The 19,976-nt window shown below is 36.6% G+C and overlaps 2 protein-coding genes across 2 annotated transcripts; one reads left to right on the top strand and one right to left on the bottom strand.

Moving 5' to 3' along the window:
- The first annotated feature begins 1,698 nt into the window (after positions 1-1,698).
- Positions 1,699-2,703, top strand: LOC113913561 (olfactory receptor 5T2-like). Its single transcript, XM_027577864.2, has one exon. It carries the CDS (start codon positions 1,750-1,752, stop codon positions 2,701-2,703), a length of 954 nt encoding a protein of 317 aa, XP_027433665.2. The 5' UTR covers positions 1,699-1,749.
- Positions 2,704-13,728: 11,025 nt separating this feature from the next.
- On the bottom strand, positions 13,729-14,676 carry LOC113915265 (olfactory receptor 8H1-like). Its single transcript, XM_027581083.2, has one exon. The coding sequence runs from the start codon at positions 14,674-14,676 to the stop codon at positions 13,729-13,731; it is 948 nt and encodes a 315-aa protein (XP_027436884.2).
- Between the last annotated feature and the right edge of the window lie 5,300 nt (positions 14,677-19,976).

Below are 19,976 nucleotides of genomic sequence, written 5' to 3'. Positions count from 1 at the left end.
GGAACATTATGCAGCCATCAAAAAAAGAAATCTTACCATTTGCAACGATGTGGATGGAACTATAGGGTATTATGCTAAGTGAAATAAGTCAATCAGAGAAAGACAAGTGTCATATAATCTCACTGATATGAGGAATTTGAGAAACAAGACAGAGGATCATAGGAGAAGGGAGGAAAAAATGAAACAAGATGAAACCAGAGAGGGAGACAAACTATAAGAGACTCTTAATCTCAGGAAACTGAGGGTTGCTGGAGTGGAGGAGGGTGGGAGGAATGTGGTGACTGGGTGATGGACATTGGGAGGGTAGGTACTATGGTGAGCGCTGTGAATTGTGTATGACTGATGACTCACAGACCTGTACTCCTGAAACAAATAATATATGTTAATAAAAAAATAAAAAAATAAAAAAAAAACTATTTTATAAAACATTAACATGTAGTGCATTATTCCAGACCTCTTACTTTTTCATTATTGAGTAAATTCTTGTGTTGTTATTTTGCACCAAAGATAATTGGGGCATATTCCTGTTGGGGCATCTCCTGTGGGGTTTATAAATAGGTGAGTAAGCAGATATAAGCAATCTAAATGAACCATATCCATAATGTACCTAAACCTGCCTTTGTTGTTCTGTAGGTAAGAGAAATTTTCAGACAATTTGCAGGATATTTAGGATGTAAAACCTAAAACAACAAAGTTAAATATGCTATGAAATCCCCAATACTAAAGCCTTGTTGCCTATTGTATAGGTGGATAGAATGTATTCATCACAAACTAGATTTATGCAGAGTTTAAGAACTGGAAAACAACGCTTCCTTGAATAAAACAAAGGTAATGGAAAATAATGAATTTTTGTCTGTAAAAGTAATAAGAAGGCTCCAAATAGATGTATGTGTTCATTTCCCTTGGGTCAGAAGACAGACCAGTCAAAGTAAAACAAGATAAAATTTATCAGCAGAGGGCCAGAAAACATTTGACTTATTCACCTCTCTGGGGGCTTAAATTTTGATATAACAAGGAAAATAATAATTCTTTTAAGTTTATTTTGCTAGACATGTATTGTAGAAGTCACTTCCAATTACTCATTTCATAATGTTTCTCTAGTCTTAATGACTTAAAAATATTCAAATACATAAAAAATCATGTTTTGTTTTATTTCAATGGGGAGGCTGGGGAGGCAAGTCAATTGCAGAATGAAGCCATAGTATAATAAAAAACAATGAAAAAGTGCGGAAAGTGCGTGCTCTCTGAGGGAGACCTAGGATTGAATCTTGCCGTAATTCTGTAGGTGAGTAGATTGTAACAAATAATTTTACAAAATTTCTGAAAGGTTTAGAATTCTGGTGTGAATTCCAATGTTGTATTCACTGATACACTATCTTGTGTTTGTATGTTATAAGAAAAACATATTTATCTGTTCAGTTTGTGGTTTAATGTGATTTAAAAGGAAAATAGCTAATAGAATTTAGTGGTAAATTAGCCATTTGACCTCACAGTTTTAGAAATGACATAAGTTGAGCCAGTGAGTGAAAACTCAAATCTTCCATTTAATTCTGCAGTGAGTGGCATTAACCTTTGACCCACCATCTTGTCACTGTTTTCCAATCAGCTGCTGGGAAATTAGGCATTGCCATGAAATAAATATGAGGACAGAGTTCACTTTCCCTCGGTTGCACAACTGCTCACTTTTATCATATTAGTATGAATTACAATTTTATTAATATCTTCAAATTTCTTCCATGAGGTATCGGCATGAAGAATGTCACTGAAGTCACCATATTTGTACTGAAGGGCTTCACAGATAAGCCTGAGCTGCAGACAGTCTTGTTCTTCGTGTTTCTAACAATCTACCTCTTTACTATGATGGGAAATTTGGTTTTAGTTTTATTGGTCATTAGGGATTCCCAGCTCCACAACCCCATGTACTATTTTCTGAGTGTATTATCATCTGTGGATGCTTGCTTTTCCTCAGTAATTACCCTAAATATGTTAGTAGATTTTATGTCAAAGAATAAAGTCATTTCATTCCTTGGATGTGCAGCACAGATGTTTCTCGCTGTTACTTTTGGGACCACAGAATGCTTTCTCTTGGCTGCCATGGCTTATGATCGCTACGTAGCAATCTACAACCCTCTCCTCTATTCCGTGAGCATGTCACCCAGAGTCTATGTGCCACTCATCATTGCTTCCTATGTCGGTGGCATTTTGCATGCTTCTGTACACACAGTGGCCACGTTCAGCTTATCCTTCTGTGCATCCAATGAAATTAGGCATGTCTTTTGTGACGTCCCTCCACTACTTGCCATTTCTTGTTCTGACACCCACACAAACCAGCAGCTGCTCTTCTACTTCGTAGGAGCTATTGAGACAGCCACTATCCTGATAGTCCTGATCTCCTATGGCTTCATTGTGTTGGCCATTCTGAACATGAATTCTGCTGAGGGGAGGCTGAAAGTCTTTTCTACGTGTGCTTCTCACCTAACTGGAGTGTCAACATATCATGGAACCATCCTCTTCATGTATGTGAGACCAAGTTCCAGCTATTCTCTGGACCATGACATGATAGTGTCAATATTCTACACGATTGTGATTCCCATGCTGAATCCCATCATCTACAGTTTAAGGAACAAAGATGTAAAAGAGGCAATGAAAAGAATGTTTGGTAAAAATTGGTTTATTAATTATATTTTTCACACTAAACATTAAATTGAAACAAATTAAGAATGAGGTACATTGTCTCCAGTTGGGGAAGTTATGATAAAAATATTTTGTTTCAGTTTATTAGTGTCTTTCTATTCTTAAATTTTTAAAAATAAAGATCTAAATAAAGGGTATATATGTTCTGAATGAGGATCTTATACATGGTGCTATTTCTCCCATAGCCAGGATTCACAGGTCCAGGATTCAAAAGTTTGCAATGGGAGTGGCACCACTCACTATTACACCTAGTGACCCACACACAAAATTTTGTTTCCTGTACATATAATCTTACAGTTTCAGGAACAAAGATTAAAAGAGGCAATGAAAAATAAAGAGAAATTAGTTCATAAATAAAAGGCATTTTTAGCATTGAATGAAACCAAAAAGTTTGTCCCTGCTTTTAAGCACATTGGTACATGGAATGAAAGAATACACTGATTTTTTTTTTTTTTACTTTGCCAACTGCATCATTTGGCTTCCAGACTGTAATTTATGGGGTATTGAAAATCTTCTTTAAGTCATTGGCAGAAATAAGAGAAAGTGAGGAATACATTTAAAATGGTTTCCACTAGATTTGATAATTTATTCCTTTTACTGAAACACATAGAATTGTCAGGTTTTGAGAACGGATGATAAATAAGATGAAGACAAAATAAAAAGAATAAAAAAAGACAGAGAAGAAGGGAGAGATTGAAGAAAGAAGGAAGGAAGGAAAAAAAGGAAGGAAGGAAGAAATGAAATCAGTTTTATCAGTTATATCTATGCTGACTCTGAGATTCCATTACATATTCAAAATGAGGAACTAGAATCCCAATAAATATTGTACTGATACATGTGCTGTTATCTAGAAAGGAGATATTTGAAATTACAGCACTGGATGGGACTTAAAACAGTGTATAAATAGGTGAAGGGATTAAGAGTACACTTATCTTGACAAGCACTGAGTAATATATGGAATTGTTGCATCACTGTATTGTATACCCGAAATTAATATAACACTGTATGTTAACTACATTGTAATTAAAATTTTAAATAAATAAATAAATGTATAAATTTTCCACTTTCAGGATGTAGAAAGCTGCAAATAAGGTTTTAAAAAATCCAGATAATCTACAAATTATAACTTTCATGACTTTGTCAAAGAGCAGAGTTTGAAAACATCCAAGTAATCTGAATTACAAGGGGAGACAAGCTCCTCCAGGAGGAGATGAGACATGTAAACTGTTTCACCTTTGACAAAGGGTGGGAGAAAGATGTGGCCTCCATGCAAGAAGGTAGGAAGAAATTAGGTAAATTAAATATACATACATATATTTAGATATCTATCTATATGTGTCTATATATGTGTGTCTATATATATGTGTGTCTATATATATGTGTATATATATACATATATATATATATATATATATATATATATATATATATATATATATAGACACACAGAGAAAGAGAGAGAGAGAGTTGTTAAAGCCAGGTTTGGGTTATTAGGAAAAGCAGAGAAACCTAGGAAAGAGAGGATTTACCTTCACTCTAAGTCTTCTCTGTTGTCCCCAGCCAAGAATAGTAAGAATAGCTCATAAGAATAGTAATAAAAGCTTGTTGTTGGTGTATAGGAACGCCCAATTTCTGCGCATTGATTTTATATCCTTCCATTTTACTGAATTCCTGTAAGAGTTCTAGAAATTTTGAGGTGGAGTCCTTTGGGTTTTCCACATAAAGTATCATGTCATCTGCAAAGAGTGAGAGCTTGACTTCTTCTTTGCCGATTCAGATGCCTTTTATTTCTTTTTGTTGTCTGATTGCTGTGGCTAGGACTTCTAGTACTATGTTGGATAGCAGTGGTGAGAGTGGGCATCCCTGCCATGTTCCTGACCTTAGGGGGGAAGCTCTCAGTTTTTCCCCATTGAGAATGATATTCGCTGTGGGTTTTTCATAGATGGCTTTTATGATATTGAGGTATGTACCCTCTATCCCTATACTCTGAAGAGTTTTGATCAAGAAACGATGCTGTACTTTGTCAAATGCTTTTTCTGCATCTATTGAGAGGATCATATGGTTCTTGTTCTTTCTTTTATTAATGTATTGTATCACATTGATTGATTTGTGGATGTTGAACCAACTTTGCAGCCCAGGGATAAATCCCACTTGGTCGTGGTGAATAATCCTTTTAATTATTAGATTAGATCTAATTAGATCCTATTGGCTAGTATTTTGGTGAGAATTTTTGCATCCATGTTCACCAGGGATATTGGTCTCAGCCGCAGCAACTTCTTCCTAGAAACATCGCCAAAGGCAAGGGAACAAGGGCAAAAATGAACTATTGGGACTTCATCAAGATAAAAAACTTTTGCATAGCAAAAGAAATAGCCAATGAAACCAAAAGACAGCTGACAGAATGGGAGAAGATATTTGCAAATGACATATCAGATTAAGGGGTAGTATCCAAAATCTATAAAGAACTTATCAAACTCAACACCCAAAGAACAAATGATCCAATCAAGAAATGGGCAGAAGATATGAACAGACATTTTTCCAAAGAAGACATCCAAATGGCCAACAGACACATGAAAAATTATTCAACATAGCTTGGCATCAGGGAAATCTAAATCAAAACCTCAATGAGATACCACCTCACACCAGTCAGAATAACTAAAATTAACAAGTCAGGAAATGACAGATGTTGGTGGGGATGCAGAGAAAGGGGAACTTTCCTATACTGTTGGTGGGAATGTAAGCTGGTGCAGCCACTCTGGAAAACAGTATGGAGGTTCCTCAAAAAGTTGAAAATAAAGCTACCCTATGACCCAGCAATTGCACTAGTGGGTATTTACCCCAAAGATACCAATGTAGTGATCTAAAGGGGTATGTGCACCCCAATGTTTATAGCAGCAATGTCCACAATAGCTAAACTATGGAAAGAGCCAAGATGTCCAAGGAATGAAATCTTGCCACTTGCAACAACGTGGATGGAACTGGAGGGTATTATGCTGAGCAAAATAAGTCAATCAGAGAAAGACATGTATCATATTATCTCGCTGATATGAGGAATTCTTGATCTCAGGAAACAAACTGAGGGTTGCTGGAGTGGTGGGGGGTGGGAGGGATGGGGTGGCTGGGTAATAGACATTGAGGAGGGTATGGACTATGGTGAGCGCTGTGAATTGTGTAAGACTGTTGAATCACAGACCTGTACCTCTGAAACAAATAATACATTATATGTTAAAAAAAAGAAGGTAGTAGGAAGGGTAAAACGAAGGGGGTAAAATCAGAGGGGGAGATGAACCATGAGAGACTATGGACTCTGAGAAATAAACTGAGGGTTCTAGAGGGGAGGGGGGTAGGAGGATGGGTTGGCCTAGTGATGGGTATTGAAGAGGGCACGTATTGAAAGGAGTGCTGGGTGCTGTATGCAAACAATGAATCATGGAACACTACATCAAGAACTACTGATGTAATGTATGGTGATTAACATAACATAATAAAATTTAAAAAAAAAGAATAGTAATAAAGGCAACTTTTCAAAAGTAGGTGTTCCTAGGGGTCTTGACTAAAGATTTAAATTACTAGGTTAAAAGATCTAGTGGTCAGAGTGCCTGGGTGGCTCAGTTGGTTAAGTATCTGACTCTTGATTTCAGCTCAGGTCATGATCTTGGGGTTGTGAGATCAGGCCTCATGTCCAGCTCCATGCTCATCACAGGGTCTGCTTGAGAGTTTCTCCCTCTCCCTCTGCACCTCCCCATGCTCTTGCTCTCTCTCCTTCTAAAATAAATAGATACATCTTAAAAAATAAGATCTAGGGACCAGTAAACAATATATTTGTAAGTATATATTTCATCAGATAGATGGAAACCCCAAAGAAGTGTCCAATGCTGGACATTCGACACTCACCCACACACTCTCAGTATTAGAGACAATTCTTTCAACAGGATCATCGGTAGATCAAAAAAGTTGAAAAAAATCAGAAAACTTGAAGATAAAAAATAGGAATTAAGCAAACAGAATGAAAGCTATAGAAAAAATGAGAATAAAAGTATCTAACAATTGTGACATAATATCACACAGTCTAATATACAGAACAAAAATAGAGAAGGAACGAATTGGAAGAAATTTTTGAAAATATAATGGTCAAGACTTTCTAAAATTAAGGAAACATCAAGCGATGAGTCTGAAAGGTCAGTAGACCCTAGGAAGGAAAAATACAAAAAGCAAACCATCCAACCAACAAAACACACCTAGACTCATTAGTATCACTGATTAATAATAAAAATAAATAGAAAATTATGAAAGCATTCAGAGGAAAATGCAATTGCATACATAAGAAAAAATGTAAGGATTACAACAGATGCCATCAGAAATGATTCACACCAGATATAATGAAGAAACATATTTAAAGTAGTGAAAGGTAGTAACTGTCAATCCAGAATTTAATATCCATAGAAATGTTTGAAATATCTTAGAAATATAAGAACAAAATAGCCCTTTTCAGGAAATAAATATACACATACTGAAATAATTTATATCCAGCACACTTGTGCTTCAACAAATATCCAGCCAAAGAAGTATAACGAAGGGCGCCTAGGTGGCTCAGTTGGTTAAGCAACTGCCTTCGGCTCAGGTCATGATCCTGGAGTCCCAGGATCGAGTCCCATATCGGGCTCCCTGCTCAGCAGGGAGTCTGCTTCTCCCTCTGACCTCTCTCCTCTCATGCTCTCTCTCTCACTCTCTCTCTCTCAAATAAATAAATAAAATATTAAAAAAAAGAAGTATAACAGAATAAAATATGTGCCTACACAAAGAAATTAATAATACCAAAAATATTAAAATGAAGATAAATATAACAAATATTGGATATTTAATTGTAATTTCTTTAAAGAGTAAATAACTGAAGTAAAATTATGCTGATAACTTATTGGTTTAAACTATGCATACAAGTATAATTTATGACAAAAATAGAAAGAAAAAGAGAAGAATTCGGTCTTTACTGCTCTAAGTTTCTGATATTAAAAGTTATGTTGTATGTTATTCTAGGTCAACTGTGTTGTACTAAATATGCATATTATAATTCCCATGGTCACCATTGAAAAGAGAGAAGATACACATTACTGATATCAGGAATGAAAAAAAGGGATGTCACTTGGTCCCCACAAATAAAAGGATCACAATAGGGTGCCTGTGCGGCTCAATTAAGTGGCTGCCTTCAGCTCAGGTCCTGACCCCAGGGTCCTGGGATCTAGCCCCGCATCGGGATCCCTTCTCCTCAGGGAGGCTGCTTGTCCCTCTCCCTCTGCCTCTCTCCCCTACTCATGCTCTCTCTCTCTCAAATGAATAAATAAAATCTTTTTTAAAAAAGGATAATAAAATATTACAAACAACTCTTTGTTAATAACTTTGAAAATTAAATGAAATATATAATTGCTTAAAGATGTTTCCATCAGAGGAAATGGGTGACCTGAATAGTCCTATATCTATTCAATAAATTACTCCTTAAAAGTCTGTATGAACAAAAATCGGGAATTGTTTTCCCAATGTGAAAACCTCCCCTTTCTCTCAGACTGCAATGTGCAGAGTGCTTTTCAATGACGCTGAAGAGGACCCAATCAACAATACAACAACACAGAAGAAACCTAGGAGCCACCTAAAACCCTAGGCAGCTAAACTCTGTGACGTTATAACTGAGGGTACTTGTTTCTTTGCTGAGAGACTCTGTTTCTGAATCCCTTTGTTATACCACCATACCCTGTGCCTTGACTATCACAGGTTCTCTCTGCAGAACAATACCATCGTCAGATAAATTTTGTTGGTTATTTTTTTCAGAATCACTCTTTCTGTAAGTAGGACTATGCCTGTATGTTTGAGAACATTTAGCCAGTATTGTCAAAATCGCCCTGTCTTCCATCAGCAATTCTAGAGTACCAGAAACATGCACCTCTTAACAGCCCCTAGTGTTTTATTTAATGCTCTCTTTACTTTGATGATGAATTTTCTGTTTTCACCTCTGATGATAGTAATATTCTCAGCCCAGTGTGATGTTGAAGAATGTGAGTTCTAGAGCTGAGTTGGAACTCAGACGGTCTGAGTTCCAACATGAGCTTGTTCTTTAACATGGAGTGGCCATGAACCAGTTACTTAATCTCTTTGTGCCCCAGGTTTATTATCTGCAAAATTCTTCCTTCAAAGACATTTATTAAGGTAGTTTTCTAGGTGATGGGGTACAATGCTAAACAAAGTAAGGAAAAATCCTGGCTCATGATATAGGGGCAATAGGGAAGGAATACAAGAAACAAAAGTCACCAGATAAATATATAAAATGTTAGTTGGGAGAGCCTGGGTGGCTCTGTTGGTTAAGAGTCTGACTCTGGATCTCAGATCAGGTCTTGATCTCAGGGTCGTGAGTTCAAGTCCCACATTGGGCTCCATGCTGGGCATGGCACCTACTTAAAAAAAATATGTGTGCATATATATATATATATACACACACATTAATATTATATATATAATAAGTCAAATATGTATATTTATTAGTTGGAGAGAAACTGTTATGGAAACAAATGAAGCATAGAAGAGGGCGAGAAGCAGATACAATTTTAAATCAGTTGGTAAGGGATATTATTAAAAAAAGAAGAAAAAAATCATGCATTTGCATATGAAAAGGAAGTTTCAGGGTGAAGAGAAGAAAAGGGAAAATTCTAGGCACAGTTGAGACTAATGTGCACAGGGAGAGCTAGGAGTGCATGTTCTTTTTTTTTTAAGATTTTAAAGATTTACTTATTTTAGAAAGAGAGCAAGCACAAGCAGGGGGAGGGGCAGAGGGAAAGGGGCAGAGAGAGAGAGAGAGAAGCAGACTCTCTGCTGAGCACAGAGCCGGTTGTGGGGCTCCACCCCACAACCCTGAGATCATGGCCTGAGCTGAAATTGAGAGTTGGATGCTTAAAGGACTGAGCCATCCAGGTGCCCCAGGAGGGCATGTTATTGAAACAAAGTAAGCATGATGGACAGAATGACAAGGAATGAGTTATTAGATGTAGGGAGTGGAGACAACATCATTTTGGACCAGTGGGTTTCTTTAAAAGTTTTGGTTTTCATTCTTAGTGGGATGAGAAGTCTGGTAGGATTTGTGGAAGCGATATGATTCAACTTACTGTTTAACCACTCTGGCTCTTACACTGTGATTAGATTCAAGAGGGCTGAGGTCAAACAGAGCAACAAGCTAGGGGGCTGCAGCAGTACTTCTGAGACCGGGGTCCCTCGGGCCAGTGTGGTGACAGAGAATGAGCTGAGAGATAGACTCTGGATATATTCTGTGTTTAGAGTCCACATAGGATACTGTTGGAATGGGTGTCAGGTGTGTGACATAACAAGATAATTATGGATTATTCTTAAATCTTTGCCTGAAGGAATAGAAAGATTGCTTTCCATTACGTGAGATTAGCATTTGGATATTGCTAGTACCTACCTGAAAGTTATCTTGTGAAGATAAATTATGTTAATATATACAAGTATATATGCCTCTGAATATTGTCTGGCACACAATAAGTGCTCAACAAAATACATTATTACCATATCTATCAATTATTTGGAAGCAGACACAGCTTTTCATATTTTTGTCATTCTCTATCTACTCTTATTTTTATCATATTTGTATTAAATAGCACTTTGGCATGGCAAGAAGAATAGTCTTAAATTATGTCTGACCACATCCTATGTAAAATATGGTATGCACTAATATAACAAGGAATTTTAAGGGCAAACACAAATAGTCTAAATCTTTTATATTATGCATAGATTATATTACATATATGTAATAACATACATACTTTCTAAATTATATAATAAAGAAGATGTGGTAGTCCTACTTTAACTACAATTTAATTTAATTAGCATCTGTTCGACTTAAGTGCTGTCTACAAAATCACAGAATCTCTTGGCCATCTTTGGCAACTCAAACCAACAGGATACATTTCCTAATCATAAAAGTAGACATCAACAGACACAAGGTGAAAAAATAGTTTATAGAAAAGACCAGAAAAAATGAAAAGACCTATAAATATATTAAATGACATAGTGCAGATGCAAGATGATCAGCCAAAAAAGCATATTATTAAGCAATAAATATTTATCATAACCTTGTTACTAATTGCAAACAAAAACAAATAACACTAGCAATAAAGAGTCTAGATCACATAGATATCAAAGCAAAAATAAGTCATGATAATTTTAAGTGGCAATGATATATGAGAATGGAAATTTTAAAATATATTAAATGGAAGAAAATAATGCATATTTAAAAATTTGAATAAGTTTGTTGACACTTCTGAATTAGCGAAAACTTTTTAAACTTTTAAAAATTTTTTTTAATTTACTTATTTGACAGAGAGAGACACAGTGAGGGAGGGAACACAAGCAGGGGGAGTGGGGGAAGGAGAATCGGGCTTCCCGCTGAGCGGGGAGCCCGATGCAGGGCTTGATCCCAGAACCCTGGGATCATGACCTGAGCCGAAGGCAGGCACTTAATGACTGAGCCACCTAAGCGCCCCCAAAATTTTTAAACTTTTAACTTATACAAGAGAATTTGCACTTTTACACTTTATTTTAAAAAGTATTTAGGAAAAATAATCAACTATAGTTACATTTCAGAAATAAAAATTTTATAATATTACTGCTTGAAATGAAAACTATCTAGTTATAAAAGTTTAAACAACAAATGAAATACTTGGAAAATAGAAGAATACATTCTTAACCTCTACCTAGCAAAGAAAATTAAAACTAATTCAGATTATATAGAGGGAAAAAGGAAAAATAAAGGAAATTTCAGCAGTATGACTACAGTTTATGGGTTGCTGCAAATTATGAATTCATTGCCATTTCTTGGCTTTACAACTTGTCTCTGTTAAAAAAAAATTAAAACAGGGCACCTGGGTGGCTCAGATGGTTAAGCGTCTGCCTTTGGCTCAGGTCATGATCCCAGAGTCCTGGGATCGAGTCCCGCATCGGGCTCCCTGCTCCTTGGAAGCCTGTTTCTCCCTCTGTCTCTCTCTCTCTTTCATGAATAAATAAATAAAATCTTTAAAAAAAATAAAAACAAAGGAGTCAAACTTTTAATTCAACATTTATTTTTAGTGACCATAGCAAACTTATAAAAATTAGGAGAAAGCAATAATGTAAAACAAACAAACAAAATCCACAGAAAAGCAGCAGTTTACTGAAGCTTATTGACAAGTCACTGAAAGGTAAGATTTTTAAATATTTAGCAGGTAGCCACCAAAGAGATACGACTGCATACAGATTTTTAAATTGATGCATTTACATTTCAGATCCAAAGCCTTGAACGATGAGAGTCTTGATTTATTTTCTCAAATACCCATAACACATTCACCTCATATTTCAGTGACAAAGGCATTATCAAAGGTTAAACTTGTAAGTGTATGTAGATAGCTGTAGAAAAGTGCATAGGAAATGACAGAAATTTTGCTTATATAAGTAATATATGCACATGTGTACATAACTATAGCTCCAGAAGAACACATTCAAAGCTGTTAATGACTGCTAAGTCATTTCTATTCCCTTCTCCTTTTCCATGGTTTCCATCGTTAACATGTTCTCCAATGCTAACAGACACCATTTTAAATTCATCATTGTGAAGTGTTGAGTTTTTCCTTAGTTGTTTGTCAATTAAATTAACCAAACTAATTTATAAAACATAAGTGAATATTCTCTTTTTTTAAGATGATTTAGTTATGTATTTTTTTATTTATTTTAGAGAGAGAGGGAAAGGGAGAGAGAGAATTTTAAGCAGACTCCCCACTGAGGGCAGAACCCAATGCAGGGCTCCATCCCACGACCCTGAGATCATGACCTGAGCTGAAATCAAAACTCTACACTTAACCAACTGAGCCACCCAGGTGCCCCACAAGTGAATATTCTTTAAGAAAAAGCCATTGTGCATTAAAAATATTACAGGATGGCCAATGGGTGGTTCAGTCGGTTAAGCATCTGCCTTCAGCTCAGGGCATGATCCCAGGCTCCTGCACTGGGCTCTCTGCTCAGCGGGGAGTCTGCTTCTCCCTCTCCCTCTGCCATTACCCCTGCTTCTGTGCGCTCTCTCCTTCTCTGTCAAATAAATAAATAAATAAATAAATAAATAAATAAATAAATAAAATCCTCAAAAAATATTGCAGGAAATTAACCCTTCTAATGATATTGGTCAGCATTTATTAGAACTGCCTTGAATGCTTTACATCCTTTATCTGATTTAATCTTTATAATTAATTCTATGGCCCTGGAATTATTATCTATCTTGTGCAGTTGAGGAAACTGAGGCTGATCCATTAAGGGTTATACAGCTAAATGGTTAGCAGATTTAGAATTTAAATCCTGGAATGTTTGATTCCAAAGCACATTCTAGTAATTACTCTGCTGTATTTTTTCTTCATATAATAAACAAAATAACTTCTGAAGCTGCTATCATTGTGCCCAAAATGGAGCTCTTTTCCATAATAAAATTTCCTGAAGTTGAACTATTCATGGGCATTTGTATGATATTATTTAAAAGAAGAGAACTATATTGTCTCATTTTGCCTATCAGTTACGCTTAAAAATATATTTATTTTTTAAAGATTTATTTATTTAATGAATTATTTTAGAGAGGGGGGGAAGAGCAGAGGGAGAGGGAGGAGAGAATTTCAAGCAGACTCCATGCTGAGCATGGAGCCTGACAAGGGGCTGGATCCCACCACCCTGATCTCATGACCTGAGCCAAAACCAAAAGTCTGAGGCTTAACCCACTGAGCTAGCCAGGTGCCCCCAAACGCATATATTTAGATCATAGATTTAAAGCACACTTCATGGCTTTCTATTATAAGTTGAAATTTCTAAAGACATCTTCCTGGAAATATCTGAGATCATATTTGGTCAAGTAAAGAATGATTTGATGGAAATACAAACAAGTTAAAGGAGTCAACTGGTTTTGGAGACAAAGAAAATACACCGTAGGGAAAACAAAAAGTGATGAGCTGAAAAATTTAACATTGCTTATTTCAATTGCTCAGAGCACTCTCCCTTCTGCATGACTCTAATGAGAGCATTTTTGACTTCTTTGTTCCTAAGACTATAAATGAGTGGATTCAGCATGGGGATCACAATAGTATAAAAAACAGAAGCCACTTGATCCTTTCCCAAGGAGTAAGACCTACTCGGCTTTAAATAAGTAAAAATCGTAGTGCCGTAAAAGATGGTGACTCCCAGGAGATGAGAGGCGCAAGTAGAGAAGGCTTTTCGCTTTCCTGAAGTGGAAGTAATTTTCAGGATAGTGGACAGAATGGACACATAGGACACAGATATTGTGATAAGAGACACTGTTAGGGTGGAACCAGCGACAACAAATATCATGATTTCGATGTCATGTGTGTCAAAGCAAGACAGGGCTAAAACTGGGGGTGTGTCACAGAAAAAGTGATGGATTACATTGGAGTCACAGAAATGCAGTCTGCTAATGCAAAGCACACTGACAAAGGAGTCTGCAAAGCCAATCAAATAGGACCCAAAGACGAGGGAACAGCAGAATCTTGTGGACATAACCACTGGGTAGTGCAGAGGATTGCAGATAGCAACGTAGCGATCATAGGCCATGGAGGAGAGAAGGAAACATTCAGCAGCCCCCAAGAAGACAAGAAAGTACATCTGGGTGAAGCAGCCCACATATGAAATATACTTGGCGGAAGATAGTAAGTTCTCTAAGGTTTTAGGTATGATGACAGTTGAGTAACTGAGGTCAAGAAATGACAGGTGACTGAGGAAAAAATACATGGGGGTATGCAGCAGGAGATCCAGGCGGACTATCAGTATCATCCCTGCATTGCCCAACACAGTAACCAGGTATATCTGGAGGAACAGCACGAAGAGGACCAGCTGGATTTCTTCAGAATCTGTCAATCCCAGAAGGATGAAGTCAGGCACCTGTGTGTTATTCTTTCTACCCATAGTGTCAACTGCTATGAACTGTGAAGAAACCAAATTTGATACTTAGCGGGAATGACTTCAAAAAGGTTTGTGTTTATATGAACCACATGGCATATTTATAACTGTGTTTCTAGCAATTGATGATGAGAGGTTTAAAGACCATGACTGAAAAAAAATCTTAATTTGATTGCCAAATATAAAAATAGGCATAAATTGACATTTGAATACAATATAATTAAAGCTAACATATTGAATAATTAAAATGAGACTGATCCAGTTCTAAATATTTCTCAATGCATTTAGTCCTTGTGAGACTATTATACCACAGTGCCACTGTTAAGCCACATTTTTTAATACAAGATAGACTGACTCTAGAGAACATGCACATAATACTATAATCCTGTTTATAACAAATTTCAGCAAACCTGAAAAAAGTTAGATATATAACAAATGGTGATATAAAAACAGTTTTAATGCATTATCCAGTGTCCTTTTCTCAATATTATTTAATACAAATGACAAACTTCAAATTTAGGGGATTTTGGAAGATATACTAACATTATAGACCACATATTAATTTTAATTTCCAAACTATATGATGTTTTCCTAACCTGATCATTCAAAATTAAATTTCTAAAATATGTTCATTATTTATAGACCCTGATTCCATTAACTCTATATTTCTGATTTCACAAATCCTGGCATTATTTGGGGTAAGGTCTAAATGACATGTATATGCATACTATTCTGATAATGTCCCCATTAAATTTGATCCTAACTAAAGGCCTCTAATTTTGAGAGAATAATACTTACTGTGAACCAAAGTTGGGGAAAAAAAAACCTCCCAATATGATCTGCCTAGAAGTTTTTCAACCTCAAGTTTTGCTCACAAATCAAATTTGATAACCATTTGAGTTGAAAATTTCTGTGATACATTTGTTCTTTTTGAGATAAATTCTTTTTAAATTTTAGTGTATTCATTTTGTTTTATTCTGAGATAAAAATTAATCAACCTAGAAATTTTGTTCAGGTCCTGCTCAAATGGAAAATTTGCTAGGAAATTATTTCTAAAAAGAATACCAGGAAGCTATAGTGAACATAAGCAGAGCAGAATATGTCTTGCCTGTTATCCTGATAATTCCAGGGCACCTTATATACTGGGGACCAAAGATAATGCGATGCATGGTCATCCCTGTGGACCAATTTCCAAGGAAGATTGCTTGACATGTTTCCAAGGGCAAAAGTTCAAGGACTAAATGCAGCTATGTTAGGTTTGAGAAAATGGTTGCCTTTTCCCTTAGAAGCCACACAATGAAGAGCCTGATGGTTAGATTTTCCTTTGTGATGCTCTAAATTTTTGGCTGGGATAGTGAAGAAGCTATTTCTATTTTTGTTGCTTTCAAATTCCTCAATTGTTATCTAAGTTTTATCATTTTATTTCCTCTATTAGGTTTGTGGGGAAGGAAAAATAATATTTCCTCTACTTTTCTAGATGCTTGGTTGAGAGACCCCCCTCCTCCCATAATAAAAGACATATTAACAAAAGAAAAACAAAAGTTTAATAACCTGTATACTTCTTGTACACATGGGAGATTGTAAGCAGAAAGAGTTAGGGGTCCCCAGAAAAAGAGACAAGACAAGGCTTTCTTGACACAAGAAAAATCATTTTAGGCCCCGGCCATCTTATGATCTATGCCTGACCTGCACTTCTTAACCAAAGCATGTTCTTGAGTTATTTTTTTGCAGACTTTAAACCTCTTTGAGCACTCAAATACTGGACCAATTGGAGCCAGAGAATTGATGATACTAACCCTTGCCTGCCCTCCCTGGGCTTTGATCAACCAGGATCTGGACTCTATCTCTTTAAGATAACTTCTTCCCCAATTCTATGCTGAATTTCCATTGTGTAAGCCCCTTCCTTGAACATGAATGCACCCTTAGCTTAAAATGTCCCTGGTCTTGTTGTTTGAGGAAGGATTGTTTTGAGAACTATTAGCAGTGTTCTCCTTTACTTGTTGCAAATAAAATCCTTCCTTTTTACTCTTTGGCTTGGTTGTGTCTTTTGGCTCCACACCCACCAAGAAGCGAACCCAGTGTCGGGTATCAAGATGACCAGGAAAATTAACACCTCAAGTGGCCCAAGTCACCACCTTGAATACCATCTCCTGCTAAAGACAAAAGATGTTGGGGGGTGGAGGCCAGTTAGAGGAGGTTACTTATGTAGGAAGGGCGTTAGGGTTTGAAGCCGATGGGCAAGAAATAATTCTTGAGACATCTTTGGTGCAAAAAGGTGGTTTTATTAAAGCACAGGGATAGGACCTGTGGGCAGAAGGAGCTGCACTAGGGTCCTGAGGAGTGGCCCATTATATGCTTTTAAGTTGGGAAGGGGTTAGGGATAGCTTAAGCCTCTAAGAAATTTTGGAAGCAAGGTTTTCAGGACCTTGAGGGGGCTAGCAATTATTGGGAAAAAGTCATTTATTACTGTCTAATAAAACTTTAGTCATGAGACCCTTCAGATGTATATCGGTGGGCCATATGCTCAGAGGATGTTTGCCAGCATGTATCTTAGAGGGTAGAGATAAAGGAAGTTTCCAAAGGAATTTTTATATGTTAAAGTATACTTAGTAGGGATTAAGATTGCCTTTTGCCCTTAGCAAAGTGTCAACATCTCGGCAGCTGAGTTCCCAGAGGAATGTTACTTTGCCTGTTTAAAGGACTTGTCAGTGGGCTGTAGGTAGTAAGGAAATTTAATAAATTTTTTTCTGCCTTTTTTCCCCACATCAGTTACCAGGAAAATCACAGTAAATAACGGTTTGGTTGTTATGCAGATTTAAGTCTATGCCCTCTCCATTCACAAAAGTTTCTAGAGGGACACCTGGGTGGCTAAGTTGTTAAGCGTCCTCCTTCCGCTCAGGTCATCATCCCAGGGTCCTGGGATGATCAAGCCCCGCATCGGGCTCCCTGCTCGGCGGTAAGCCAGCTTCTCCCTCTCCCACTCCCTCTGCTTGTGTTCCCTCTCTCGCTGTGTCTCTCTCTGTCAAATAAATAAATAAAATCTTTAAAAACAAAAGTTTCTAGAGATTTAGTTACCCTCTTCTTCCTGGAACAAAGAGGGAGACATTTATACAAGTAGGGATTTCCCTTATAAATGTAAATATCTCTTTCAAAAGGGTAAGTTCTATTCGGTTTTCAGAGCTTCTCCTGTGTCTACTGTTTCAGTTCAAGATAATTCTTAGGCCAAAAGTGCATTTTTGGTGGTGGCAAATTCTATGCCCCTTCTAATTGAACTGATTGTTTTTGTTTCTGCACCTAGTAACAACTGCTTGTTTTATTTACTTTTTATCTGTTTAATAATACAGGAAAATAATATTTGCATTATTAATCTGAGAGTTGCTTTACTTTTAAATTATATGTAGTGATATTAATTATTCCTATTGTGGCCCATTATATAGGTAGTTCAAAGTTACATTTTTTTAATTTCTTATTTGACTAAGAATAATTTGATATTTTTAAAATTTCTGTTTTTAATTTTCAAGCTAAACATATATTTTTCTTTTTTAAACATTAATTTTAAATTGTACTGCATTACAGTTAGAAAATATGACTTCTTTAAATTCAGTTTTGTAAATTTATTGAAATTATGGATTAATTGTAATCAACTAGTATAAACAGCTCTTAGATGCTAGGAAAGAAAGATTCAAATATTGATAAGGAAGTCTGGCCTTACCAACTACAGTATTTATAGAGTCTCAGCAGGGGGAAACAAAAAAAAACTCACAAAAATTAGTGATACAACAAGTTAGGAGGGGAAAGTACTATAAAAAAAATAAAATGTGAAATAGCTTAGGGGATGGAGAGTCCTGGAGTAGGGGAATGAGGAAGCAATCGGAAATAGTGTGGTCAAGGTAGGCTTCAATGAAAAATTGGTATTTGAGTCAAGATTTGAAGGAGGGAAGGGTTAGTCATGTCAGTACATGGGAGAACAGTGTTTCGGACAAAGGGAACATCCGTACAAAGGGCCATGCAGTTCGAGGAAAAGCAAGGACTATGTGGTAAATAAAATTCACCTGGGGGCTGGGGTGACCAGAGAAATAACAATGAAGTATTTGTATGTCAATGGTGACAAGTGCTGTGGAGAAAAACCAGGTGAAGAGAGTGCTTGGAGACAGTTGGACTTTCTTAAAATAATCTTTATTTTTCAGAGAAGTCTTCAGTGATAGGGTCACACTGAAAGAGCGAAGTAGACACCCACAAAAATATTTGGAGAAAGTGAGCGTCAGGCAAATGGAATAGTAAAAATAATGTTCTGCAAAATTGGTTCCTTCTTCCCGAAGTCGGGGTCCATCTTGTCGGTTCAGAAGGAAGAATGAACACTAGAAGTTATATGAACCCCAGGCATGGGACCATTCAAGGAACATGTAGGCCTAAGCCCAAAGGATAAGGATGCTTCTCATTCAAAGGAACCTGTAGGACAAATAGTTAACCAGCATTACCCTAGGGATAGAATCATCAGATGTACCTAATGAACTCTCTAACATAAAGAATAAAGATATATTTTCAGATTCCAAGTCTTGAAATGGAAGAGACCTCTGGAGGACCAGATGAATAGGCACCAGAACGGATGCCAGGATGACATCATGGGTCAAAGTATTCGCCTAGTCAGGAGACCACCGCCACAAATTTTGCCCTGAAAGATCCTCACTTGCAAGGCATCAGGGTGTTTGGGACTTTAGAGGATTAGCTCCCCATTTTCCTGGGTGGTGCCACTCCAATAAATAGCTTATCTTTCTCCACTGCAAAGGCTCAGTGTCTGTTTTTATTGGTTTGTTGTGCATTGGTTGGACAAATTCTCCCTTGGTTTGGCTATATTCCTCATGTTTTGTGTCACTTTATTTTGATGAAAATTGTGTAAAAAATATACTGGAGTTTGTATTTTTTTTCCCAAATTTTTATTTAAATTCCAGTTAGTTAACACACAATGTTATATTGGTTTCTGGTGTAGAATTTAGTTATTCACCACTTACATACAACACCCAGTGCTCATCACAAGTGCCCTCCTTAATCCCCATTACCTATTTAGCCCATCCCCCACCCACCTCCCCTCCAGTCACCCTCACTTTGTTCTCTAGAGTTAAGAGTCTGTTTCTTGGTTTGACTCTCTCTCTCTCTTTTACCCCTTTGTTCATTTGTTTTGTTTCTTAAATTCCACATATGAGTGAAAGCACGTGGCATTTGTCTCTCTGACTTATTTTGCCTAGCATAATATTCTCTAGTTCCATCCAAGTCGTTGGAAATAGTACGATTTAATTCTTTCTTATGGC

The sequence above is a fragment of the Zalophus californianus genome, chromosome 11 (assembly GCF_009762305.2).
Source record: "Zalophus californianus isolate mZalCal1 chromosome 11, mZalCal1.pri.v2, whole genome shotgun sequence".
NCBI lineage: Eukaryota > Metazoa > Chordata > Mammalia > Carnivora > Otariidae > Zalophus > Zalophus californianus.
This window is presented reverse-complemented; position numbering and strand designations above follow the sequence as displayed.

Excerpts from the sequence above, each read along its gene's own strand:
- LOC113913561 (XM_027577864.2), top strand. The coding sequence starts at position 1,750 with ATGAAGAATGTCACTGAAGTCACCATATTTGTACTGAAGGGCTTCACA.
- LOC113915265 (XM_027581083.2), bottom strand. The coding sequence starts at position 14,676 with ATGGGTAGAAAGAATAACACACAGGTGCCTGACTTCATCCTTCTGGGA.